The sequence below is a fragment of the Vidua macroura genome, chromosome 5, assembly GCF_024509145.1.
Source record: "Vidua macroura isolate BioBank_ID:100142 chromosome 5, ASM2450914v1, whole genome shotgun sequence".
Lineage (NCBI taxonomy): Eukaryota > Metazoa > Chordata > Aves > Passeriformes > Viduidae > Vidua > Vidua macroura.
In genome coordinates, this window is record NC_071575.1 from 41,017,511 (window position 1) to 41,045,036 (window position 27,526).

A 27,526-nucleotide genomic window follows, 5' to 3' on the forward strand; every position below is an offset into this window, starting at 1 on the left:
TGAACTACAGATGCTAACCACGGGAACAATCAGCAATTATAAAAAGCTTCGTGTTCAGCAGTCATTTAAGTATTTATAAGATGTGGTAACAGAGGGGGAGCCAGTGGTGTGCCTCATTTGAATTTCCTCAAGTTTTCGCTCTAATAAAACAAAGACATTAAAATTCATCTTTTACAGTCTTTTTTGCGGTTTTGCTTGCTGCAAACCTTGGGCATATTTACAGTCTCTTTGGGTTCCAGACCCTTTACACCGGCCTAACCCGCGGTTAAAGCCAACAACTGTGTTAACTACTGCTACTTCGACAACTTTTCAACTTGTCTAGAAAAGTTTTTCCTTCTGGAAGTGACATTAGGTCTTAGTTTCAGGCACAATTTTACCGGCAGGAATTCCGGTAAGGAGTAAGGCCTCCTTTCCCCCGCCCAGACTCGGTCAGAGCCCGGGTCTCCTGTGGCTGGGAAGAGCCAACGCGGCTCCGCAGCGCAGTCGGGCCGCGCGCTCGGGAATTCACAGCCCCCCGCGTTCAGCTCCGCGGCTGAACGGAGAACAAGACGTCGGCTTGTCCTTAAACCTCCCCAGCGCCGTCCCGGGCCGCTGGGAGTGACCCAGCCCCACCACCCGCGGCGGGGAACCACCGCTCCGACCACGCCACGACCAGCGGAATATGGAAGTGCGGGGAGGTCCCTCCCTCCCCTCACGCTGCCGTCCTACGATTTCTTCCTTCCCCCACCAGAACCATAGCGGATGGAGAGCCACCGAGGCGGCAGCTCCCGCGAACAGAACCGCATCACAGACTACAGCGTGTATTAGCAGAGAAAAATACAGATATTTTTCGTGGCATCCGCAGGGCGGGACCGGCGGGGCCCGGTCGGCTGCAGCCCCCGCTGTTCCCCAGCAGCAAGGCCAGGCGGACGCGGCGGTGCCTCCCCCCCAACCTCCCTTTCGCGGAGCCTCTCGGCTGCTGGGGAGGCGGCCCCGCACTGAGGAAACCGGCCAGGGGACTCGCGGGAGCCCGCAGGCGCCGCCAGCTCAGCCCACACTGCCCCTTCCCCCCGGGCTGAGTCACCCGCTCCGCGTGTCGCGTCCTGCCCGCGCCCCCCCGCCGGTACCTTCCCGGTCAGTGCTCCATCGCCGCCGGCTCCTGCCCACCCCCACGGCTCCGCAGCCGCCACGAGCACAGGGAGCGGGCCGGGCCGGGCCGGGCCGCGTCGCCTCGGCAGCCGGCGGGAGGGGGAGGAGGAGGAGGAGGAGGAGAAGCAGGACCGCCCCTCTCCACCAAGCCGGCCGGTAGCGAGGCACGCCGGGATGTGCCCCGAGGCAGGCTGGGAATCGTAGTCCCACTCCTGCCTCAGTACCGCCGGCACCGCTATAAAACCGACCGCACCGGCGGAATAAACTCGGGCTGTACCGGCCCGCTCCCAAACTGCCTTCAGTGTCTGGAATTCGTGCTGTGTCAGAGGCGGCGGGGCGGGGCTGGGTCGCCGGTGCGAGTTCCGCAGTAGCGGCCGGAGCCACCTGCTTGGGGACGCGCACAGGGCAGGGCCCGGGTTGGCGCGGGTTTGTCCGTGAGGAGTAACCCAGCTGTTGTAGATAGGTAACGTGATGGTTGACTCTCATAATTAAGAAATGAGCATTATGTGTATGTTAAGAGAAGTTTTAGAGATGTATAGTTATGTTTTTTTGGTATGTTCTCCCCGCAGTCCTCTCCCTTTTCCCCCTGTATTGCTGTCACTAGTCAGGGCATTTAGGGGAGGGCAGGCTTGTTACTAGGAGGCGCGGCATGGCATCACCTGACCTCCAATCAAAGTGTAAGAAAGTGATCTCCACCAATAGATGGCAGAGAAGGAGTTGACTGTCAAGACTTTGGGAAGGGCCAAGGATATAAAATACAGAGTATCCATTTTGTAGACGAGCACGTGGCCGTTTGGTTGCATACTCTTAGCGCTGTAATTTTTCCTTATTCAGTCTCTTGTTGTATTTTGTTAAGGTTTAACAAACCTTTGAAATTTTAAAAGTGAGCGTCATTTCTCAGACAGCTGTGTCTGCACATGTGGCGTAGGGCTCTGCAACACAGCGCCGTGTACGGGGCTTGGTGTCGCCACACGCCCGCATGGCCGTTCGGCCACACTGAAAACCGACCGAAACGCGAGCAGCGGCATTACAAACCCGTCCCATCCGCACTGCTGTTACAGTATCTTCCAAGGCAAAACCTACTCCTGTCCCGTGGCTACCGCAGCTCTCAAAGGGCGTGAGGCGCCCAAAGCTCGAGAGAAATTTGTCCTGCCAGCAAAGCCGCTGCCCCCTCATAGTGCACGGGGGAACGAGTGCCCGGCGGGACCAGCCGCAAGAGGCATCCCATGGAACTGAGTGCGTGGGGGCGATCTTCGGGGTCAACTTCCCGGCAGCCAGTGACCTCGCTATCGTGGAGGACGACGAGTGAGACAGGTTCCCCCGATAGCCCTACGCTCCCGCCTACCGCCCCGAGGGGATTTCGGTGCCCCCGCTTGGAGCCTCCCTGCCACGTTCTTCACGCTAACGCCAGAAGGACGCCCGGCAGACGGAGTCACGCCCAGCCCGGTCTATCTTCTATCGGGACCATGCCGGCCCGCGGCCTTGGTGACGGGAACAGGGGGCTGGGGCCGCGCTGCCTGCAGCGAACGACAGGGGGGGCGCGAGTCGGGCCGGGCCACGCGGCGCCGCCAGCCCGGAAGCCAGGGCCGCGCGCGGAGACTGACAGCTGCCTGCTCCAATCGCGCTCTGCTCGCAGCCAATCGCCGCGCGGGCTGCCGGGGGCGGGGCTGGGTGATGGCGTCAGGGGCTGCGCACGCAGCCCCTCCCTTTCTTTTCCTGAGAGCGACGGCGGCGGAGCGCCATGAAGGCGTCGGGCACCGTGAGTACGGACCAGGGCCCGGCGGGCGCAGCCGGGGCCCGGAGTGCGGTCGGGGTGGCCGTCGGGAGGGCGGCGGTGGCGGGTTGTAGCGCTCGAGAGTGGCCCATGCGTGCCCGAACGACGCCGCCCGGCCCGTGGGACGGCGAGCGGCCAATATGGCGCCGACGCCGCTCCCGCCCGGTGCGGACCCAGATCGGCGTGCGGTACCGCGGGGAGATCCGCGGGCATATCGACCCGCCCGGCGCAAGGGCCTCTCTCCACTAATGGAGTGAGCTCCTTTTGTCGCGTTTTTCCTTTGAGGAGCCGCCTCAAAGGGTTCGGGGCCGTGGTGGCTCCGCGGCTCACTCACTCTGCGGTCCACCTATTTTTCGTGTCCCTCCAGCTGCGGGAGTACAAGGTGGTCGGGCGCTGCTTGCCCACGCCGAAATGCACGACCCCTCCTCTGTACCGCATGCGGATCTTCGCTCCGAACCATGTCGTCGCCAAGTCCCGATTCTGGTACTTCGTCTCTCAGCTGAAGAAGATGAAGAAGTCTTCTGGAGAGATTGTATACTGTGGACAGGTGATGGATTAAAAACCTAAAAGCGGGGGAGGTTCTTACGGAATTCTAGGAGGTGTACGTGGAGGGATTTTACAGGAATCGTAGTTATGGAGTGTGAGGTTGAAATCAATTGTCTTTCAGTTGCTGTGAAAAGGAGTGACAAGTTTGGTTTTTGAAAGTAGTGGTATGCGTTCTGTAAATGAAATACAAATTTACTTATTGCATGAAAATGATGAGCCATGTGTTGAACCTTAGACTTAGGTTCATTGTACAGTATACCTTTTAAGAGGCATTTGGGCATTCATAGCCCTGGGAAAGTGGGTGTTTGTATGCTTACGCTCCTCTACCTTGATACTTCAAGAACACTCTTTACAGCTGAAATCTTGTATTTATTTTTTTTTAATTACTAAAGCTTTCTACTCTGGATTACTAAGACATATACAGCTATTTTGGTAAGGGGAAAGAGAGCAAAGAGTTGTTTTTAACAAAACAGGGGTTTTGTTAGAGCTCTGAAATATTTATTCTTAAAATTGTAAAATGGTGATAGTACATCATCTCTAACCACTTCCATGTTCTTGTGTAATTCCAGGTATATGAGAAGTCCCCTCTGCGGGTAAAAAATTTTGGTATTTGGTTGCGCTACGATTCTCGTAGTGGAACCCACAACATGTACAGGGAGTACAGAGATTTGACCACTGCAGGTGCTGTCACTCAGTGCTGTAAGTATATGTAACTGTTTGAGGTGTACAATAGTAGGAGCAGTTGTAACTGTTTGAGGCCTACAATAGTAGGAGCAGTATGCAAGCAAAGGATTAAATCTCAAATTGAGCATAAAGCATGCTGAATTAATCCATGGTAAAATAACTGAAACACTGGAAAATTAAATGAAGGGGGTTGCCAGCTATTCCATAGATACTTACCTATTGTACATGTGGTGGGTGACTTGTTACCTCTCTTTATACAGTTTCTCTGACTGGAAAATACTCCCACTTCTTACTGATGTGTCTTTCGACAATTCTAGTAATGAGTGCTGCTATATAAACTGAGAATTTAATGACTTTTCAGATGCTGTGTGTATTTCCTGCACTGTGCTGTTGTAAGATAATTGAATATATCTTCCCAGGTCTTGTGAAGAGAGTATTTCAGAGATCATGTAGAGTATACTAGCATCTGTCCTTTATTGAGCAAGTTAAAAAAAAAAAAAAAAAAAAACACACCACAGGGAAAAAAACCCTATTACTCCCCAAGATCCCATCACCTCATTTCAGGGAGAAGTAATGGTTGTCCTGATTTCAGACTGTTTTGTGAAGTACTTAAGGGATAGACCACTTGTCAACAGCTGATGCTGTTTATACTTTACTCCAAATAAACTCTACAGATAAACTCTACAGATTGCACATAAAAACCCAAAGAATATTGTTCTTAATAATGATATTCTTGTCATGTGTGCAAATATTAAATGTATCTTGTCGCCTTTCATAAGCTGAAGTGCTGTTGAAAGTGAAATTTAAGGTTCTACATTAATGTACAATAATCTCTGTTAATGAACATACTGAAGGGTTGCTTATGAGACCCAGAAACCTTATTTTTCATGATACAATGACTGGTACTTTTATATTCAAGAACAGTTGTGACAGGTAAGTTTTTAGTAGGTTTGTTAGATCTTCATGGACAGGCATACCTTGTGGAACTAGGATGTGACTATGGATGTGATTTGAAGCCAGTGATTTGCACTGATGAATAGAGGAATTTTCAGGTAGCCTGAGTACAGCTACTTCCTCCTGTTGAAAAAGGCTGATTATGTGGGATAAACATCAATTCATGGTTCTATTGCTGATCAATTTCAATAAAAGTAAAGATATCCTCAGGTCCTACTTTTACTTGTACCTTCCTTTTGGAAGGGAAAGTGTTTTGAAGTTTATTTGTCTTTCCAGTAATAATTCAATGTTGATTCTGAATCACAGGATGTTTTTTTCTCTTTCAAGAGAGTAAGTAGTCCTAGGTATATTACTTGTGTCCATGCGTACCTTCTTGAAATTGGACAAGAGTAAGATGGTTCTTCCTGTTGTGGAGCTTACTTAGAGCTTACAGAAAGAGTTTGCTGCTGCTTGTTGGTTTTGTGATATTTGTGCCATCACTTTACATAATAGAAACAGTGATTTTAATTACAGCTGATTAGAAATTTTAAAAGTTGTAGATGGCATTATGAACATTTCTTGAACAAAGGGCTTTAAGATTCTTGAACTGAAAATGTCATAAAATTAATTTTTAATGAGTTCTGTTGTTCTAGACCGTGATATGGGAGCCCGTCATCGTGCCCGTGCTCACTCTATCCAGATCATGAAGGTTGAGGAAATTGCTGCCAGCAAGTGCCGCAGACCAGCAGTCAAGCAGTTCCATGTAAGTGAGCCCACACTGCAGTGGCTGGTGGGTCCTGGTTTAACGTTGGATTGGAAGAGGGGATCTCTCTTGTGAGGTACAGGTTTGCTTTGCAGGCAGAAATAGGGCAGGAACCAAACTTGGGTGCGTATGTTCATGATTATGGTATATTATGATCAAGACTTTTGCTGCTACAAGTATTTGAAAGTCAAAATAATGCAAATACATGTTATAGTACAGAAAACATGCCTCTAACTGGTATTACTTTGAAAAAAATAATGCAAATTTATTAATTTAAGTCCTGTGACGTATATATTAAGTTGTGGATGGATTACTTCTCTAAGCATAAGTTAGTCACTGAATACAGCTTGGCTATTTATTCCAAATTATTTTCTGTTTTTCATCTGATACTTCAGTTAACATAGAAACATTTTTCTTGCAGGATTCTAAAATCAAGTTCCCACTGCCACACAGAGTTCTGCGTCGCCAGCACAAACCACGCTTCACCACCAAGAGACCAAATACTTTCTATTAAATGCAAAAATATGTTGTCAACTCTGTGTTGCAATAAAGGTCTTATTGGAATCTTTCACTCCCAGTTGTCTTTTGGAGGCTGTGTCCTGGTTATCTAGGAGTTCCCCTTCCTACTCTTTTATTTTCTGTAAACCTTATTGGCAGCCTACTGTTCACAGCTGTGATTGCCTTGAACAGGTGTTTCAGGTGCTGACATAAATTACTGAAATATCCCGTCAATAAATCAAATTTTAATAACCAACTTTCCAGGTCAGACATCTGTTGTCAAGCAGCTGTAAAATCCTACATCCATTTTTTCCCTTTGGCACACTAAGTGAACAGTTGAGTTCAGGAAGGAGGCAGCTTCTGGTGCATGCAGAACTCAGATGTAAGAATAAAGACCTCATAACTTCAGTTAAGCTGCTTCAAATTTTAAGCATTTGAAGCCAAAATTCTAGTTTTAACTGGAACCTTTTCAGGGATGTTACACACTACTCTGAATCAAAGCTCAAGGGTGCATACAGAGGTGCCTGTGCCTAGAAAAGAAAAGTGATGAAGGGCTTGGCAGATTTATCCTTTTATATTAGACCAATGAGTGAAAATGATGACAATTTCTATATCCAAACCTGAATCCTTAGGCTACTTTGTTCACAGTAAGAAGCTTGCAGACACTGTAGTTGAGATTTATTTAAAAGGCTTCTTCATACCTAAAGGTGGTGGTTGAATCTGATGCTCATTTTCAGTGATGGTGGCTCCTGAACGAGAGGCAGCCAGCTACTTAAAGTAGTACAGGGGTCGTAGTAGTGTCAACTGATGCTGTGTTTTGTCCAGATGTCAACTTAAAAACAGCTGCAGATGCTGTTAATGTGCAGGGAAATACTGTGCAGAGGGGAAACTGGGAATGTGTCCTTTCTGGGTTGACTGGAGAGCTGCCACTCAATCTGGAGAGGTGCTGTCTGTCAGTGCAAGGGTGGGTAGTTATTCTGCGGAACTGGGACCAGTCAGCGTGGCCACAGCTCCCCGGCCGTAGCTCAGCCTTGTGCTCCTCATCGCCTGCACGGAGAATCAGTTCAGGTAGCTCTTCTGTCTGAAACATGAACTGAAGAAAATAGGATTAGCGTGGGCAATCCACAATCTCCCCAGTGGCAAGGGAAGCTATAAACCCAAAGTAGCTGGAGAGTCCTGTGGGAGTGAAAGAGGTGGGAATAAGGGCCTCAGCAGGACCTTGAGGTTTAGAACTTTTTTAACTGGAAGTACAATTTAGCGGGAAAGCGGGTTTCGCTTTACGCGTGCAGCATGACGCGCGGGGCGGCAGGGCGGAGCCGGGCCCGCCGCTCCCGCGCGCTTCCGCCCGCCGGCCGCGCCAGCCCCAGCCCCTCACGTGACCCCGAGCCGGCCGCTCCCCGCTCCGCCGGTCACGTGTTCCCTCGCGCGGGCGGGCGGGCGCCGGACCCGGAAGTGGCGGCCGCTGCGGAGGCGCCGGGCGGGATGGGGGAGTCGATCCCGCTGGGAGCGCCGGTGCCGGTGGAGCAGGCCGTGCTGGAGACCTTCTTCTCCCACCTGGGCATCTTCTCCTACGACAAGGCCAAGGACAATGTGGAGAAGGAGCGGGAGGCCAACAAGAGCGCGGGGTCCAGCTGGCTGGCGCTGCTGGCCGGGCTGGCGCACCTGGCGGCGGCCGAGAAGGCCTATCACAGCATGACCTTCCTGGGACAGAAGCTAGGTACCGCTCCGGGGAGGGAGGGACCGGCTCTCCCAACCCGCGCCGCGCCGGCCTCAGCCTGGCGGCCTGCCTCGCGTTGGGCTCCGCGGGCGCGGAGCGGGGGCTGGGAGGTCACCTGGCAGCCGGTGCTTGCACAGCGCTGCGCACCCGCGGTCCCTGGGGACCCTGCCTCGATGGGTGCCTGCGTGTGCCTCTGCTGGGTTAGTGAGTGTCCGTGCGCCCGCTGAGAAACCATTAGTGCTGCCCTTAAAGAGTGAACGAGAGGACGGGTGCTGTGCAGCTGGCGCACTGGCTGTCGTGCCAGTCGATGCATCTCTTCCCTGGCCGGCAGGGTACCTACCCGCCCTTCCCAAGAATTAGCCAGAGGTGTTTCTGTGTTGAGATGCTCTGGCTGAGCTATAGGCAAAGATGACTTTACTGAGGTGACCAAAGTGCTAAAGCTTTTTCACCTTGTATTAGAGGTGTATATGTGTAAGTACTCGGGGCTGGAGACAGCATCCTAGAAGTTGTTACCCATGCAGATACTGCAGGATCTCAGGAAGCTTTGGCCATGATAGCAGCTGCTTCGTGTTTTATCAGTACATGAATAGAAAAATTCCAAACTGGCACAGGATGAGCTTTCATGATGCTACCCTCTGGGCAAAGCTGCTTATTTTCTTTTTGAAGTGCAAATGGGTATGGAAAATGGATCAAAGGATATGAGTCTGATGTATAGTGCATTAAACCATCAAGAAAATTCAGCTTTGTTATTTAAGTGATAACTTGGAACTATTATAAGATCTTTACAGCCAAAACTCTGTCTATAAGGCTGGCTTTAAAGAGTGACTTTTGTGCTTGCAGAAAGGATAAAGGTGACAACAGAAGGCGCAAAGTTTTGTTTATTTATTTGCTTCATGAACAATTGTAATAGATGATTCTTCCTCCTGCCCGTGGCTGCGGGGCTACTCCTGTGTTACAATGGGAGCTGTTTCACTATGATAACCAATTCTCTGCCTTTCTACCTCAAATGTCAATGGTCACCTTTGAACATTATAAGAGCTATGCAGCATTACAAAATTTATAAGCTGTTTCAAAGCGGCACCTAAATTTGGAATCTTTAAAAGATTCAGGCTCAGTCTCTATGGTCTTTGCTCTGCTGCAGCTGTTGACTGCCAGAATGGCACATTAGGCCTTCTGTAAATAGAAACTACGAAATAAAGCTAGTGCATTTGTACAGTCTTTTTGTAATGTCAAAGTTAAATATCTTTGACTTTGACCCTTTACTCCTCTCATCTTTTCTTTTTTAAATTCCTCATAGTGTTGAGCAGGTAGAAAAGAGCACAGATGACTTCTTGTTCTCCCTCTTGCCCTCCAAGTTTTAGTTATGGATTAACCTGCACTGTGGTCTCACTGGGATAAAGTGTGATTATTTTCCTTTTGAATTCTGGTTTATATTTAGACTGTATAGGGACTAGAAACATTTGATTTGTACACACAGATGTCACATGGTTCCCATTTAAAGGTTGCTTCATGAATTTGCGTGTTTCATGATTGACAAGGAATTGTTAAGGGAGTTCTCTGGAAAACATCTAGAGTTATTAACAGGAGTGGAAGCTATTAAAATTTGATCGGTCAAATCATAATGACTTAATTCTTCTGACTTCCATAGTTAACAGTATTTCTAGGTTATATATCACAGTAGCAAATTTAACTGAACCCTGGGTTTCTTAAAAGTCATGTCATAACTGAGGCAGCTGTGAAGGAGTTATTGTTTGCAGCAGCCATTGAATGCTGAGACATGAAGTGGGACAAGCGTAGCTTGCATGAAATTACATAAAGTGCTTCTGAGCATATGCTCTGTAATTCAGTTTCGTGCAAAAATAAAATACTGAATTTTGTTTTTTTGTTAAAAGAAGTACTGAAATTAAACAATACTTACAAACAACTAGATCTATAATTACAAGAATTTTCCAGTGTTGCTGTCTATCTTTGCTGTCCCTGGATTTTGGTAATACCTCCATATTTATCTGAACAGGTGGTCAGTCATTCTTCAGCCGAAAGGACTCCATCCGAACCATCTACACATCTCTGCATAATGAGCTGAAGAAGGTGGTGGCGACGGGTCACAATGCACTAGGAGGAACAGCTCCTCACTTGGAAGAGCTGCTTTCTCACCTGTCTGAACAGCTCTGTTTTTTTGTTCAGGCTCGGATGGAAATTGCTGACTTCTATGAAAAAATGTACACGCTCAGCACCCAAAAGTTCATTAACTCTGAGGAACTGGTAAACATTTTGGAATCCATCTTAAAGAAATACAGTTCAAGGTCAGTGCTTCTTTGCTGGCAGCACGTACTCAGACATGTGATCTGTAATACCTGATGTTGAAGTTCAAAGCAAACCTAAAGACTTTGTTGTCCTTTGACTGCTGAGCAGCACAGTCCCTTCACAAATTCATGTGTGAAGTTTGTGCTGGCCAGCAGCATCAGATGCATGAGGTTTCTTCTGAAGAAGAAAAATAACAAAGGGAGTCTGCTCATGGTGTACTAGGAGCTTTCCTCCCTGTGCCTTAATTAATGCTCAGCATGTTCATTTTCAGGAGAAAGGAAGAGTGATTTTCCTTTTATAAGTTGCAAGGCTTCTTGAACTTTTTTCTTTGGTAGGGGAGAGGAAACAAGCCTTAATTTCATATGGACTTCAGTAAAGGTGACATAAATAAAGCAAATACTTTTGTGACAATCTTACTTTTTAAGAATATATGTCTGCTCAGATCTAAAAGCTACACCACAACTATCTGGCCTAGCTGAGAGGGCTTTATGGTGATCTGTTACCACTTTTCTCCAGAGGTCTTGGAGCCAGTAGGAGAAGTACCTCTGAGACTTTGGTCCGTGCCAGTATGGTTTCTTGGAGTTAAGATCTAATAGTTCCTGTTACAAAAATCCTGGGATGTTTCTAAATGAGGGTAGGTTGGGTATTTCACATATAACTTATGTCTTATGTCCCTTGAAAGAGATGGCAGTTTAAAAGAGAATTTTTGAATGCTTGTCAACACACAAATTCTGCCTCTTCATTTCAAACCAAAAAAGGTAGCCATTGTCGGAAGTTAACTGTCAGATGTGGTTGAATTTCTTTAAATTGTTGTTAGTGAAATAGTGTCTAAGAAGACTTTTGGGGAGAATATTCATAGGTCTGACTTCTTTCAGTTATGATTTTTATAGTCTTCACCTAGGAAAAATGAAAAAAATTCAGTGCTGCTTTCTGATATTCCAAATTGAAGCACTGCAGCTGATTCCTTTATTTTTTTAGGGATACCTTTGGCAAATTGCTATGCAATTTTGCAATTTGAAAATCAAAACTAGTCTGTATGGTCTTTGTAGTGATGTGATAAACTTTAAGGAGTAAAGGGAAGTAAGTTTAGGGTTTTGGGTGTTTTTGTTATTGGCTTTTTTTTTTTGTTTGTTTTTCTTTGAAAAGTTGATTTCTCTTGTACACTAACAACTGCCATCTGCTCTGAGCATGTGCTGAATCAACAGCATTTTAAAAATCTGAGAACTGAAATTCTTGCTTTGATGAAGTGATTGGAGACTATACCTGATACAAAATGTTTTACTATGCTATTTAAATAAATTTCACGGGTACATTTGTACTTCTAAGGCATTATATGTTATATAATATGTTTATATAATATGTATTATATAACGATATATATAATAACATCTAAAAAAAAAAAAAAGTAATGTCTCCCTGGAAAAAATACTGATGATCTTTCTTTGGGTTAACAAGCAGTCTTTAAGATGGAGACAATCTAAGATGCTGTCAGAGCTAATTCAGTAGCTGCAGTGTGCTTCTCCCTAGTGACGTGCAAAATATTTCTGAAAAAAGTGGCTATAATTATATATTCCTTTAGTCCTTCCTTTTAGTTTCTTTGTAGCTCAAATCAGTTTCTAGGGTGTGTTAATGTTGATATGTACTGGCTGCTAGGCATTTCTGCTTTACAGGTGAAAGATCAAATAAACTCATCCTTACCCAGCCTCTTCCCTCTGTCAATATATTCCTCACTTGTCGTTGAGGATGTGTGCCATTATTTCAGCCAGCTGTACTAAGGCCAGACAGGAAGTTTGTTTTTTAGATAGGTTCTGGCCTTGGTTTCTTTCCTTTACGTGTGAAAACAGCTGGGCAGATAACATAGAGGAAATAGCTGGTAGCTGTAAAGGAACAGCAGAATTGACAGTTAACAACATATATTGTTTGTATCTGAAATATCATTAATTCTTGAACGCTTTAAAGCTATTTTGTTACTATTTTATTACTACTTATTGCTGACTTGTGCATGGCCAGTACATTTTCCTTTTTCTCTAGAATACATCTGGAGAAGTAACTTCAAAGTTTTTAACTGTTGGTTGGGTGGGATCTCAAATAATTAAAGCAGCATCAGAAGCAAGATCCTTTAAAAGCTTAGTATGAAATGAATAAGTAACTATAACACCTATTTTGATGTAATAATTTTTAAATGTTTAATGTTTTTTATCTAGTCAGCATTGTGTAATATGTACATGAATGTGTGATCTCTGGAAGGAAATAAAAAGAAAATGTGGCTTCTTTATAGTCTGCAAAACAAAACTAGCATCCCTCTGCTTTCAGGAATGATTAGGAGGAAAAAAAAATCAAATTTCCAATGTGTTTTTAAGTTTTTGACACTGGCTTATGAAATACTGTAAAAACTTGTCTGTTTTACATGATACAGAGCTCAGTTGGATGTTTCTACATTATAAAACTCAATTACAGCAGTTATACTTACTGCATAACTCATCAGTTTTCTCTGTAACCATATGAAGCTTCTCAGCTATGGCTGAGGTGTGTATTTTTCAATTGAAACATTTTAGCAAATCCTGCTGGACAGTGCAACATCAGGAAAGCCATGAAGCAAAGTAGAAGCAGGAAGCTGTACATTAGAATGCTAATCCAGGAGACTTTGGCAGTGCTGCCTTAATAAGGATTTTTAAATTGATTTCAAGATGGAAGAAAACTTTCTTGATCTGACTGCAGATGTATTTAAATCACTGTGCTGTGTGTCATTTGATGGGACTGTAACAGATAATGTTGCATAATGCTTTCTATACCCTCTTAAAATACAGAGCAACAGAACTGTTTTTCTGGTGAATACCAAAACCATTGGAGAGATTTAATGTTGACTGTTAGAAATTTTTTGTTGACTCTTGTTTGTGCTCTTGTTTGTTCAAAGAAATGTAAATATGCTCTGGACTTCTCAGCCCACCAAAGTGGCCAGTAAACTCTGGATCTCTGCTATAGCAGGTCAACCTGAGGGTTGCTGACATGTGCTGTGTGCAGGTGCCTGATCACCCAGCCAGGCTGGTTTGCCCAATGTGGTGCATCAGCTGGCTTATGATATTCTTAATTTTATTTTCTTCAAATAAATTTGGACTTGCATCTTAATAACAAATCCTTGCAAGATACAAATTTTGGCTTAAAAAAAAAAAAAAAGAGAGATGCTTACAGATCAGTGATAAAATAGGCAGACATTTCTCACAAGCCAAAGGAAAAGTAGTGGAGAGGGGATGAAAAGCCTGACATTTTCATTCTCTCTTCTGGTCTACAACAAAATAAAGTGTTTTGATCTTGAACCCAGCTATTTCCAAAACAGGTTGTGTTTGTTGTGTCCTAGAAGCTGACAGGAATAATGACATTGCTTTAGTTTTAAAAGTTGGGAAAATTCTGTATAAATTTTATTGTTTTAAACCAATAACAGGACCCAAGATATTTTTCTGAAGTGAGAAGATAAATCTGTCTTTACTTAAATGGAAACCTCATAAAGTCTTGTCTTTGAACTGTTCATTGTTCTTTATTAGAGACCTCTTTGAATCCTAAATGCCAGTGAGGGACCACATTTACTAAAAAGGCCACTTATTCCTAAAGTTATATATTTTACATTATAGATTTTCACTGTTTCAATTAAGTATGTTATTGCTGATGTTAGAAATTACAAACAATTTTAATATCATGAGAAGAGAGGTAGACTGCATCTGTATTTTTTCTAAATGTCAGGGAAAAAAGTGAGAAGAGAAGGAGTTAATTATGGTTCCAAAAAGCAAAACCAAGCTCAGTTTGGCCTCCTCATAGCTCCCCTATGTGAACAACAGATTTATAACATAATTCCTTTGATGTAACTTAATATCTCACTGATGCTCCAGAACCATCAATACATATGTTACTGCCAGAAGAGATTTTAAGTTGGAACAAGATCACCTGAATTTAAAAAGAAATGGTGTTATAGTAGTGCATAGATTAAGATAAACTGTGATTTTTCTTGGACTGATGAAATATAACTCCCTTACTTTGATAAATGTCTGCCAGGTGTTTTTTTGTCAGATGTGAAGCGCTGTTTGTTTGTGGAAATATTTACCCTAATTATGTAAAAGGAACTGTTCTTTAAGAATATTATTTTTTGATTTACACTTTGCTCTGCTTTGATGTTTGAGCTTTTGTCTGTTAACTGGCAAATACTATCTGATTGTTTCACCATTGTGTACAGCAGTTCTCATGTCTTGACTAATGTTATGTTTTCTAGATTTCATCATCCAATCCTCAGTCCTCTTGAAAGCAGTTTCCAGCTGGAGGTAGATGTGCTTGCACACCTCTTAAAGGCTCAGGCTCAGATCTCAGAGTGGAAGTTCCTTCCATCCCTGGTCAATTTGCACAGTGCTCACACAAAGCTACAGACTTGGGGCCAAATTTTTGAGAAACAGCGGGAGACCAAGAAGCACCTGTTTGGAGGGCAGTCTCAGAAGGCTGTGCAACCTCCACACCTCTTCCTCTGGCTGATGAAGCTCAAAAACATTCTCCTTGCCAAGTTTAGCTTTTACTTTCATGAGGCCCTTAGTCGACAGACAACAGCATCTGAAATGAAAACTTTGACTGCTAAAACAAATCCTGATTACTTTGGGAAAATTTCCAGCTTCATCCGGAAGTATGATGCTGTCAATGTTTCCTTAATTTTTGACAATCGTGGATCAGAGAGTTTTCAGGGACATGGTTATCATCATCCCCATTCATACAGGGAAGCCCCCAAAGGAGTGGATCAGTATCCTGCAGTGGTGTCTCTGCCCAGTGACAGGCCTGTTATGCATTGGCCCAATGTGATCATGATTATGACTGATAGAACCGCTGACCTCAACAGTTTGGAGAAGGTTGTTCACTTCTACGATGATAAAGTCCAAAGCACCTACTTTCTGACTCGCCCCGAACCTCACTTTACCATTGTAGTTATTTTTGAGTCCAAGAAGTCAGAAAGGGACTATCATTTTATTTCTTTTCTCAATGAAATTTCACATTCCCTTAAGAACTCCAAAGCTTTAGCAAGCTTGAAACCTGGATCCAAAGGGTGAAGTACAAACTACTTAAAAGTTGTCAAGGCGCTATGCTAGCCTTGAGGGAGCTGCAGCTTTCAAAGTTACATAAATTTGTGTAATTTTGTTACATGAATTTGTGATTCTCAGAGTCTAATTGAAAAGGAACCATTTTTAAAAATGTTTTAAGTTTTTTTTTTTTTTTTTTAAGCTAACAGACACTTGAAAAGTATTTTTGGGCAGTACTCAGTGGGGCAACTTAATTGTGGGGTGGTAAAGGGCAACTGTGGGTTTTTTTTGGTGGTGTTTTCAATTTCCAGTATGATTTACAACATAACAACAACTTAATTGTGGGGTGGTAAAGGGCAACTGTGGGTTTTTTTTGGTGGTGTTTTCAATTTCCAGTATGATTTATTTTTTTAGTCCACAGTTTTGTTGCCTGTATCAGAAAGGAATATATGCACTTTATCATAGTCTGATCATTGACTGTCTTCTACAGAGTTTATTGAAAATGTGGTGAGGATGGAAGAAACTGTCTTTTCAGAAAACTGCATTGCCTGACAGGAATGATTTCTGGGAACTAAACACTGATGCAAGGGAATATTAAAAAAGTGAACCTGCAAAGACACATTTTAAATAAAAAGATGAGAATCAGAAAACTCACTGTTGTTAATTATAATTTTGTTTCCAAATTGTTTAAAATGATAACTGAGGTCTCTGACACTCTGTTAAGCACTGGTAATCTGTTCTAAAGGCCCTGTGTCATAAAGCTTGGTCACTGCTCCAGGACTTGGGCTGGGGCAAGAAAAGCTGCAGCATGGCCTGGAAGGCTGGTATTCTCTGGAGTGCTGTGGCAGTGTGGGCCCAGTCTTGGCTCAGGCTAACTGAAGCAGACAAGCTGAATTTGAGCAGGTGTTCTAGAAGGAACAGCTCCATGGAAAAAAGCACCAAGGTTCTTTTCAGTTTGTGCTTTTTGTCTGGCTAACTTAAAAAAGAAAAGGCAGTAGAAAATGCCCTTTCTAAATTATTTATTGTCTAATATGCTGTTAGTGTCAACTTAGATTGTTTTCAAGTTCTTATAACTATTTTTTCTCTCTGTTCAATTTTAAATAATGACATAATTAAGCCAAAACACTTTGGGGATTTGGATTTAAATATATAGCCTATGCAGTATGTTTACCTCATTCTTTCACCACTTCTAGGCTGCAGGGTTGGAATAAGTATGTTTTCTAATTACCCTGAAAGTGCTTTAATTTGGAAATGAGGGTTTCCAAATACAATAAAGGGGGTCAATTTGGCTGTGCCTCTAGCCTTACATTGCAGGATTCTTCTGACTGTTAGATATGCAGTTGTGCACGCACTTTGATGGGGGTTTAGGAGAACTGATGTATATATAAGTGTAGTAAAGTCATTAGTTGACACTGTGTAATGTATAATAGGATCATCAGGTTGGTTTTAAAAGGGAGTTTAAGTCAAAATGTTGGTTTCTGTTAAGATTGAACTATAAAAGATACTTTTGCAAATGTGTCTTTTAATGATTCCCTTTCTCTCCCACAGAAGGTTGTGGTAACTTGTCTTGCCTCTCTGCAAATGCTGACTTTTTACAATCACATAAGCACATTCTGTTCTTGAAATACAAGCTCTGACTTTCCACTCTGTGCCCAATGGAACCTTCTGTGCTTTGCTCTAACTGTGTGTAGCCTGTTTTGAATATCTGTGGTACTGCCTTTTACCTGAAGTCTTGGTCTGACTGCAGCGCCACTTGAAAAGGCCCAGTCTACTCTTTTCCACTGGAAAATAGAAGGGGTTGCAAATATACCAGCAGCTGGAGGGCACCTGTTTTTTGTAAGAGTGTTACCCTTTGCAGCTTGAATTGCATTTTAACAGGACAAAGTTGCAAATGACAGTACTCTGAGAGTTTGTGTGCTTCCCTCTGTGGGACAGTGACCTTGTAATAACATGTAGTTTTGACTTCCTCAGCCTGAATAACATAGAAGAAATTGTCACCAGAACTGATTCCCAGTCTTCGGCAGTATAAATAAAGTGTTGTACAAAATCTGTCTGCTTGTACAGTATTTCCCTGTCGTAGTATCTGAGGGAAAGGAGAGAGAAAACTGGAGGAAGAAACTGTGTGTGGTACAGACACGTTCATTTCTGAGTTGGAAGAGGTGGAACGGAAATCTGCTGCCCTTTGAAACACACCAGCAGCTTTTACGAATTTCTGAAATGTCTAGAGGCTGTTCCCAGTGGTTTTTATGGGGAGACGAAAAGGAGGTGACTGTTCAGCAGACTTGGTAGCTCACATCACACTCCTGTCATTGTTCTTGGCAAATGGTGTCTCAGAAGGGAAGGTACGCTGGGTGATGTTTTTGTGCAGGAGGAGGTGGTTTGCTGCAGTTTTTTTCTTCAGAGGATCTTGGGGAAGCAATCACAGGAGCTTTGTGGCTTGTAGGTAAGAATTTCTGAATATTTCAGTTGATGAAGAACCAAAGGGAGCCATAATCATTACTCTTGTGGTGTGCGAAAGGAGGGAATGGGAGAGATTTCCAGACAAAGGGTAGAAGGAATTGGGTGCTGGAGAAACTTGTGGGGCTGTCTCTGAGTCCTGTTCCTGTGGCTCGCCTTGCAAGATCTCAGCCTTAAGTTAATATAACATGGGGAGCAGAAAACTCAGGCCATAGGAAGTGGCTTGGATGGAGACAGGTGAAGCTGAAGAGAGAGGTGACATACAATCCATATGAAACAGTTTTGCAGAGTTGAGGTGTGCTGTGACCAAAAACAAAGTGTGGGGAGTGTGAGCATGTGGAATGAATGAATATTTATAGATTTGTCAGATCCGTGATCGCTCACAGCACAGTTTCTTATTTGATGCTTTATGGAGTTGATGTTTCAAATTACTAATGAGGTGATGGGGAGACTGTGTTGGGTTCAAACTGGAAGATTAGATATGTGGAAGAAATTCTTTGCTACGAGCATGGTGAGACGTTGGAAGAGACTGTCCAGAGAAGCTGTGGTTGCTCCATCCCTGGCCAGGTTGGATGGGGCTTGGAGCAACCTGGTCTAGTGGAATGTGTCTCCAGCCATGGCAGGGGCTTGAATGCAGATGGTCTTTAAGATCCCTGTCAGCCCCAGCCATTCTGTGATTCTGTATCTATGATGTAAAACTGGCTAGGCCAGAAATAAAACCTGCATAATTAAGCAAGGGGGAGAACATATCTGTGGAGTAAGTAAAGGTGACCAGAAACTCAGTAACTGGAAAAAAATGCATTCATTACTAACTCCAATACTGGAAAGATTGATCAGTGTCTCTGCTATAAGAACTGGAAAACAAATAGGCTTTTGCTGAACTGGGTGATACCCCATCTGCCAGGTTTTCCTCTACACCAATTTAGCTAAGATTAAATGTACTAATGTACTTTGAAAGTCATATATAAATGACTGCTGTAAATGCAAGATGTAAAGATAATTATGATAGCATACTGAAAGCCATTGCTTCCAGACATATTTAAACATTTTTAAAACAGGTACTGAGATTTGATATTCCCAGTGCCATTCAGATTGCTTAGAACAGCAGTGTTGAAGCTTTCTCATGTACCTCATCACTTGAGTCCATGAAGACACTGGAGGAATATTTAATTTAGTATCCTTTACCTGCAATGTGATTTTGACAGCAAATGTATTGTAAGAAGTCTGATATATTTTATATTTATGTCTTGTCAGCTGTTTTCTTTTGCATGTGGTATTCAGTTTTTTCCTTGAATAAGACATTGTTTTATTTCTTCTCCCTTTGCATAACAGTGGAGGGACTAGAAATGAATATATTTTGTATTGTGCTGTGAAAGACTACAACATATGCATAATGCATATAATATTCAGGCTTTAATGATCTAAAAGTAATGGAAGCTCCTGGTACCTGTTTGAACGCTAACACCTAGTGTTTATCTAACCCACTTTAAAAAAAAATATTTCCACTATAGCATAAAGTAATTTTATGGCACTCACACAGTTACTCACTGCTCTGGTCCACTCTTCATATATGAGCCTTTTGAGACATTTGTGACCATTCTAGTAGTGGTTCTTTGACATCATTTTTCTGAGGCTTCTTTGTGTATGTGCTTCAGCCTGCTGCTGCCTTTGACTGCAGTGGGTCCCAGTGTTGAGTCTTCTCATAAACAAGCTTTTCCTGAGAAAATCAGCAGTGTGCTATACTTCATTCCCAAGTCCTGTTTTTTGGCCCACTGCCTACAACCCCTCATCTTGCAGAAAACAGGATGTCACACAGCGTGACTGGTCCTGGGCTTCTGGTGAGCTCTGTGGTTGCTTCCAGAAGTGCTGACACTAAGCTGACTTAGTTGGCTGAAAAGTTTGGTGTTTCTGCCCTGTTTGCTCCAGAAGTCCTGTTCTCAGACTCCCGGAGGTGTAAGCCAGCCGTGGGCTGCAATTGTGGGAAGGTAGGAGCTGTTTATTGGGAAAAGCAGAAGAGGCTCTGGAAATGAGAATGCTGACAAAGTACAACTTCGCAGAACTGGCAAAAACAATATACAGGTCAAGTGCAAGATGGAACTGGATTCTGATTTCATGTTAGCAAAGAACAGATTTAAACATGAAGTCTCCTTTGGAGGATAGAGGTAACAGGTTTTTGTACTGAAATTATTTTAAGTACTCAATCATTTTTTCCAGGATCTGCTTCTTTCCCTCTCTGGTGCATGCACGCACTCAACACATGGTCTGACTTATTTTGATCATTGCTATGGAGTTTTTCTGGGGGAGTTTGCCTGTTTCAGTACAGTTCTCTCTTGTTCTGCAACCTGGTGTTGCAGCCACTGGGTTTGTGGTAGGGTAACAGAGTTCTCCACCTTGCAGCTGGCACCTGGCTGTGCCCCTGCTGCACAGGGCAGTGGCAAGAAGAGCAAAATGCAGGAGAAGGGGAGACAAGTTACTACAAGATGGGCTTGGGCAGATGACAGCTCTGGGAAAGACAGGCAGGGAGAAAAGAGATGCAGAAGGGCTTCATTGCAGATGGACTGTGAGCAGATTTTTGTTGGCCTCTGCATTGCTGGCCTAATTTCACGGGAATCCATATAAATTTTATGTGCTGAAAAAGCTGTGCTAGACCCCACCTGTAGTTGCAGCTGCTTGTTTTATGTGACTACTTTAAATTAACTAAGCTCTTTGTAGTACGGTGGTGTTCCATCTTTAGGTATCAGCAGTCTTGGCAAAGCAGCTGGTTTTGGACAGATGATTAAGACAAGCTTTGTGGTATCCTGTTACTAGCTGTAATACACTGCTACAATGCTACAAGCTAACATCTGAAGCTTCAGAGCAGTGAAATGCTGTGCTTCGTTTGTGCAGTTCACTGCTGATAAGATAAAATATTTAGTGGCACTAAGTTTTTGGCTCTGATGTATGCATCATTTGCTGTAAAGGTATTGAGAGGCTTTTTAATGTGTGCAAGTTGAATTCCTCAGATCAGAGCCATGAGGAGCCAATGTCACCATGGTCCTGTACTGGGATGCACAACCTTGAACCAAGAATTGTAAGGTTCCTGTGAGAAGGATGATGTGATCTTTGGTGAAATGAGGGCCAGTGAGAGATGCTGAGGTTAGGCTGGGGGTGTCCCTATTAAAGTGAATTCCCAGCCTTTGATTTCAGTCTTGGAGTTAGTTCTCTCAGGGAATCCAGGCAGATGGAATTGTGTCCCACAGTATGGAATAGCCTGATGGTCTCTTAAACATTTGTTTAGTAAAACGTCATACCCAATATCAACGTTGGCTTTGACCAGGGGAATCCAAGCCAACCTCTCCCTCTTTGATGTGGTTACACAGATATTCAGCAGAGCCTCCAGGTATTTCCTCTTCTTTCTCAGGTGAGGTGTAAGCTTCCTCTCCCTGGCCCTGGATAATTCTCTGGGCAAATGGGGGAGGAGAGGTTCAAATGTCTGAAGAGAAGAAGCTCATCTGCTTTCTGGGTGGGTGCAGCCTAGAACTGGGTCACAGCCATCCCTGTGAACAGTGGCCAAAGGGTCACCCTGCTTTTCAGCAGGATCAGTGGTGGCTGCTGCAGCCTGAAGCTACAGGTTCTTCCAGTACTGTTGCTGGGTCTGGTTCTTCAGGGACTGGGAGTGATGCTTCACCAAGGACTGCCTATGACTGCCTGAGACCCCCGTATCACCTAGAGGTAAAACTCTAGGAAGACAACACTTAAAGAGTGAAAACTTGGGTTATAATACCATTCGTGTGAGGGCTCTGCATTAGGCTTGTAGTGGGAAAGCTGAGGCTGCTTTTGCCTCCAGCAGTACAGCTGGCTCCTGTCCTCAGTCTGAGGGATGCCAGTACTTGTTAGGGGGATGGGGTGAACAATTGTGAGTACTAACAGGTTTAGCTTTCTGCTTTTAATCCCATGATGCAAATCTGCCCAAACTCTTTTGAAAAATTGACAGATTAAGTCCCATTCTAGATGTAGAGCTTGTCTCTGAGTAAAGTGTCTGGAGCTCCGCTGAAAGAAAGATGTGTAAGCCAAATAAAAGCTGCCTTTCCTTTCTTATCATGCATCCCTGTCTGGAAAGAGCAAGAGCAAATTACTTTCAAGTGTCATTAGATAATAGGTTTTTGGGAAAAACCTGATCCTCATTTATTGTTACAGAAGCAGGGAATGAGTGCAGTGAATCAAGTCTCCACCTCACCCTCCTACGCAATTTATCTACAGTCTTGCCTGCAAATTCAATAGAATTGAATGTAGCCTATCAGCCATCTCCACTATGAACTTACAGTGTGTGCTCAGGCTGGCTTTGCTTGGAGGACTTCAAAATTTGGTATGCTGAATTTTCCCAGCATAGGTGTTGCATCAAGCTGGCTGACCTGACTGTACCTTGCAGCAAGAAAAGCAGGAGGCAAATTTCTGAAGTTGTGTGTTATTCTCTATCAAGTATAAAAATAAATGGGTATAAATCTTGCTCCAACCTAGTGGGATCTGTGGCACTATCTAATTTTTCTCACTATCCCTCTAGACTGAAATGATAGCCCAAATCCTTATCTCAGAAAATGTAAGGCTCTCAATATCTAAATATGCTGTGGTTGCCTCAGGCTCACCTCTGCTTAGGACTGATTTGTTAAAATAATGTCTTCTAAGTTAGGAATGGCTCATTCTAGTTGTTTCTATCTGAAATTGTCAGAGAACAGTTAAAAAACCCCACCACCACCTTATTGATGAATTTTTAGTATGTTCAAAAAGGAAGTGCACGTAGAGAGATGGAACAGTCACAAGCTCTTGCTACATCTACCTTTAAAGCTGTCAAGGAAAAATATCTTCAGGAGGCTAAGATAATAATATATTGAAACTATGAGGCTTATACTTCAGAGTGTAATTTACTCACCAAACACTGAGGAATTAATCTATCTGGAATGTTATTCTGCAAATCTGCATTAAAGGAACTTTATTATTTTATGCTTTTCATGGTAGCATTTTCTTGAGCACATATTTTTATAAGTTATGTTTGAATTGAGCCAGATACAGCTTTTTCCAAAGCTGCAGAGATTCAGAGACTGCAGAATGTGGGCTTGAAATTCAGTGGAGGTCAACAGATTCCTATTTGCAATTTTTGTACCATTTCTTAATGCATGTGATTGATATGTTAAACCACATTTTTGCTTCAGTAAAGCAGAAAAAATGCCACTAGAGGGTGGTATTATTACAGAAAGAAAAAAGTAATTAGGAATCTCTTTCCAGAATAAAATAATGTATACTCTCCTACACATTTATAAACATGGGATAGATTTTACTGCTCTAGTCAGATTTGTTTGAGTCTTGCTGGCTTTTTTCCCTATACAGTGATTTGTAGTTCTGTTTTAGCTGTAAACAGCAATAGCAGGTATCTAGTTTCATACCTTAATGTATATAGGAATACTAAAATGATGTTGTTTCATCTTCTCTGCAAGAAACTTTTTTATTGATTGCCAAAAAATTTGTAAAAGACCTTTTATGGTTTTTTTTTCTCTTGAAAACTACCCATTCACTTAAATTTGCATTTAAGTTTAGAAAAGATGGATTGCGTTTTTTCTTTCCTTTTTTTTTCTTCTTAAACAGTGAGAAAATGAAAAAAATATTGTTTACCAAGGCTGTGCAATATGACCTGTTAAAGGCCTCGTAGGGAACATCAGGCTAGGGTTTAAGCCTAATTCAAAGCAATAATAGGATTTTGATAGTCTTCTGTAGGAAGAGCTACTGTGGTATATAAGTACAAATATATATAGCATAACAGTGTGTGTATGGTGGTGTGTGTGTGTGTATGGAGCGTGGTATAATCATAGGTCCATGTATGGTATCACCATGTATCTCTGGTAAATGGTTGTACTGTACCAGCCAAAGTACAGCCTGACCCCTGGGCAGTGGGGGCTGAGGGGCAGGGGCAGGGCAGGGCAGGGGAAGGGTAGTGCAGGGGCTGGGTGGCTCAGGCCCTGGGGCCGATGTCCTTGTGCTGCTGTCCTTGTGGTAGAATCACAGAATAGTTTGTGATTTTGGGTTGGGAGGGACATTAAAGATCATCTGGTTCCAACCCTCTTCCATGGGCAGAGACACCTTTCACAAGCCCCACAAGTTGCTGCTGGGTTTGTGCTTGGGCATGAGGGCTGCGGGCAAGTGCCTGTGCCACCCCGCTGCTGCCCTTGGCATGGAGATGGGGGAGTTTTGCCAATGCTACAGCCTGCACCAGCCCCAAAGAGAATCTGCAGGAGGCAGAGGAGGAGGGAAAGTGGAAGGAACACAAGGGTCAAAGGAGAAGCCAGCAGGACCTTATCTTCCATCTGTCCTCCAAGAGGAGAGCAAGCCAATTTCATGGCACTTTCAGCACGATTGATGCACCTGCAGCACCTGGGGATGGGGGCTTGCTGTGCCCGCGAGTCAGGTGCGGATGGTGTCCCCAGACAGTGACAAACTCCTCCCAACCTGTTGCATTCTTTTGTGATGACAGCCAAGCTTGCGCTTCACCCTCTGCCCCCAGCCTGGGTCAAACCCCAGTAATAACTGTATTTATTTTCCCTTTGGTGTTGGAAGGTAGCTGGATGTAAGGCATTATCTAGCCACAGCCTTTTGGGCTTTGATGTGATCTGAGAAGCATTAGTGTGTGTTTCCCTGCTGCTGCACACCACGACTACACTGCGGGGGACAGCATTGCAGTCTGAGCTGGAGTATTAAAATGATGATCACATGGGGTTTGGTGGTGCAGTAAATGCATTCCTGCACCATGACAATGTTGAAATCATGGCTCTTTAGGGGACAGGACGGTGCCTTTGAACTGATACTGTGACTCCGTGCGTAGGATGCAAATACAGCATGCAAAGCCACCCTGTGGTGCGCTGGATTAATAGAACAGATTTTCAATTAATCATTGGGACAATGAAATTTTCTACTTGCTTTTAATCTTAGCCTGATAAATCACCTGGGGAGGGGCAGGGAACCACAAATCCAACAGTAAAATACATGCAATTAGTGCTCTGATGATGATAAGACTTGGGTTTGGTGAGCTGGCAGTGGTGGGGAGCTTGGCTGGCAGTGTGGGGCTGGGGGAACATTGAAGGACGTTGGACTACACTACAAAAAGACAGGTTGGGGTGGGAGCAGCATCAGGGCTGAGCTGAGTGCCCTGGTGGCTCCTCCTCATTTGCACACTGGCCATTGAGTGTATGGTTACAAACTAATAATGTTCAGCCAGTTACTATAGCAATGGTGTGGCACGAGTTGTCATGGTGATGGAGCAGAATATTTCATCACGTTCCTTCAGGAGGGTGATGGATGCCGTTCTGGAAGGCTCTGAACCTTTTGCCTGATATGTACAGAAACTCTTGCACCTGATGCAGTCAGTGAACATGCCCTTCCAGTGTCATTACCTGGTTTTCCATGTCCTCATGCTAAATTTTTCTTTCACATTTATAAAGTTAAATAAGCCATAAATTGCTAAGCCAAATGTAATTATATACACTATTATTATACAAGGTGTGTTAATAAAACATAATTCTGGCACTGGGGCTGTTCCCAAACACTTTGTGCGTGCTCTTTACCTCTGTATCTGCCAATGACACAACTCAATGGGCCATTAGGTGCCCATTTGAAAAAAGTAATTTTAAGCTGATTTGCTTCAAATACTCCCAGTTAATACAGAAAAAAAAAAATGTATGTTCTTCGTTGGAAATGCATCATTTTTGCAGTTTTGTTTAAATTGCCTTTGCTTTCTCTTACTCCTTGGGCTTTAAGAACAATACACTGTCCTTTTCTCTTACTCATCAGCTAGGCACGAATTCCTCCTTGTCAGGGCCTTTTTCTTTTAGGTCATCCACAGGACCAGGGCACTGTATGTAAATGATATTGCTTTCAATGGTTCTTTCTTTAGGAGATTGGGTGTAATGCCTATTTTACCCCTGTAGGAACCAAGAGCATACTTATCAGCTATGTTTCTGCAGTTGTGAAAGAAAGCAACCTCCTAGATTGCAGGGTACATCCAGCAATTCAGTTTTGTAAGGATAAAAATCCATTCAGCTTGATGCAGGGTGATGGCTATTTTAAAAGAACATAATATTCTGTTCATCAGCTACTTTTAAAAGTCCCTAAACCCTTCACCACATGTTAGTTTCTCTGCTAAGCCATACGCTTCAAAATGAAGCCTCATAAATGGCAGCAGTGGTGTTTCACATCAGGGCTTACATGTTGCTTTCATAAACACTGATTTGCACAAAGTCCAGGAAAGGGAAAATCTGAATTTGGGGTGTACAGCCTAATAGCACCAATATTTCCTAAGTGTCTCCAATTTCATTTTGTCCTGTGCTTTTTTGCAGGTAAGTTTTGGGTATGCCAGCAGAACTGTATTAACTGCCAGGGAGCATAGGAACAATATTGGCTCAGAAGTATCTTGGGATTTGGTCCTGTGTAGTGCTGGGGAGGAATCTAGGCTATGCTGGAGGCTGTGTCACTTTGGATTTAGGAAAATAATCACAGATATGTTTTAAGTCCTTTTTTCTTTAAAAAGCTCTGATTACTGTGTGCTTCGGCATTCTACTGACATGAGGAGCACCACTGGCACATGTGCTGGAGTACTTGTTCTAGTTCCTCTAAGCAAAGTCCAGCTCTTACAGCACCACTGTTGACATCTACAGAAGCCAGGGTGGTTTTTTGTTTGTTTTTTTTTTTTTCTCCTTTTCCTCTTGTTTGCATCTTTATAGTTACTCCAGTAAATGATGTTAAACTCCTTAACCCAAAGAACTAAGTTTTCAGAAATTCACTGAGCTGTGTGGTTTCCATGTACTAATTTAAGACAAAAAAAAAAAAAAAAAAAAAAAAAGAGATGAGGCATCTGGGCAAGGTAAACTCTAAAGTACAGGTTACTGAACTACCATTGCATGCTGGTTCTGGTTTTCCAAAATACCCTGGATATATCTAAGAGTCCCTGTGAGTGATTAGGTACAGAGCTACATGGACCTGTACTCAAACCTGGTGCAGCCCTCCTTGATTGACTTCTTAGACTTCTCAGAGCCATTAGTTTTACCAGGATCTGTGTAAAATGTTGGGAAAATGTTGTTCCATCTCATTAAAGATCTGGCATGTGTGCTCTGTTGTATCACCTCATTGTACTACCATTTGTTTGCTTTTCATACAAAATATTCCAAGCTTTTTCTTGCTTGAATCTTTCAAGTGCTGGACTTAAATCCAGCGTGTCATTGGGTTGTCCCATTGACACTAAAAAATAATCACAAAGTGGGGGGGGCTTGTGCTCATCTTATTCTTCTGATGTTGCATCAGCCCTGGAAGTCTTTCAAAGCCACTTCAGATAGTCTCTGCTCTCTGCTAGGATCTGCTCAGTTTACTTTTGTTTGAGTTAATGCAAGTCTGTGGTCATGGGGCAATTACAAATAAATGAAGTATGAAAGACTTCATAGGATCTTTATTTGGATATCTAGTCAGGCATAAACTGTGATGTCAGTGCAGCTGTGTCCCAGATCGGGTGACGCCAGTGCATAAAGATTTGTAAACTGTGCTATTGTTCTGCAGGTATAATATTGTATATGATTTTTGGCAAGTGACCTCAAGAAATCTCATACCAAGGTGATGTTTTTTCTACCTTATGAGTCTTTCTGATGATAAAAGGAAACTGGCTTTTG

The 27,526-nt window shown here is 43.5% G+C and overlaps 3 protein-coding genes and 1 non-coding gene across 9 annotated transcripts in view; 3 read left to right on the forward strand and 1 right to left on the reverse strand.

Moving 5' to 3' along the window:
* Positions 1-2,559, reverse strand: part of XPOT (exportin for tRNA) — a 28,425-nt gene extending 25,866 nt beyond the window's left edge. For 3 of the 5 annotated variants that reach the window (XR_008437148.1, XR_008437147.1, XM_053977764.1), the window contains exon 1: positions 1,107-1,192. The gene's annotated coding sequence lies outside the window, so the exon portion shown is untranslated. Of the gene's footprint in view, positions 1-1,106; positions 1,193-2,473 lie in introns of those variants that run through there. The other 2 variants (XM_053977765.1, XM_053977767.1) reach the window with 2 other exon arrangements.
* A 248-nt stretch (positions 2,560-2,807) lies between these two features.
* Positions 2,808-6,399, forward strand: RPL18A (ribosomal protein L18a). The gene is made up of 5 exons (XM_053977774.1): positions 2,808-2,887; positions 3,270-3,449; positions 4,018-4,147; positions 5,719-5,828; positions 6,250-6,399. The coding sequence occupies exons 1-5, from the start codon at positions 2,870-2,872 to the stop codon at positions 6,340-6,342; spliced, it is 531 nt and encodes a 176-aa protein (XP_053833749.1). The 5' UTR covers positions 2,808-2,869; the 3' UTR covers positions 6,343-6,399.
* LOC128808267 (small nucleolar RNA SNORA68) lies at positions 4,820-4,951 on the forward strand. The gene has a single exon (XR_008437428.1). It is a non-coding gene; the product is annotated as a small nucleolar RNA SNORA68 (small nucleolar RNA).
* Positions 6,400-7,772: 1,373 nt separating the features above from the next.
* On the forward strand, positions 7,773-17,443 carry KICS2 (KICSTOR subunit 2). 2 transcript variants are annotated; one of them, XM_053977917.1, is made up of 4 exons: positions 7,773-8,043; positions 10,058-10,131; positions 10,210-10,346; positions 14,606-17,443. In XM_053977917.1, exons 1-4 carry the CDS (start codon positions 7,809-7,811, stop codon positions 15,420-15,422), a joined length of 1,263 nt encoding a protein of 420 aa, XP_053833892.1. In that variant the 5' UTR covers positions 7,773-7,808; the 3' UTR covers positions 15,423-17,443. The 2 variants fall into 2 exon arrangements, with proteins under 2 accessions (XP_053833892.1, XP_053833891.1); XM_053977916.1 differs by having other exon boundaries at positions 10,058-10,346.
* The last annotated feature ends 10,083 nt before the right edge of the window (positions 17,444-27,526 follow it).

Excerpts from the sequence above, each read along its gene's own strand:
- RPL18A (XM_053977774.1), top strand. Across the intron at positions 3,450-4,017 it reads AGATTGTATACTGTGGACAG|GTATATGAGAAGTCCCCTCT; the intron begins GTGATGGATTAA and ends GTGTAATTCCAG. Across the intron at positions 5,829-6,249 it reads CAGCAGTCAAGCAGTTCCAT|GATTCTAAAATCAAGTTCCC; the intron begins GTAAGTGAGCCC and ends TTTTTCTTGCAG.
- KICS2 (XM_053977916.1), top strand. The coding sequence starts at position 7,809 with ATGGGGGAGTCGATCCCGCTGGGAGCGCCGGTGCCGGTGGAGCAGGCC. Across the intron at positions 8,044-10,057 it reads CTTCCTGGGACAGAAGCTAG|GTGGTCAGTCATTCTTCAGC; the intron begins GTACCGCTCCGG and ends TTATCTGAACAG. Across the intron at positions 10,347-14,605 it reads TTAAAGAAATACAGTTCAAG|ATTTCATCATCCAATCCTCA; the intron begins GTCAGTGCTTCT and ends TATGTTTTCTAG.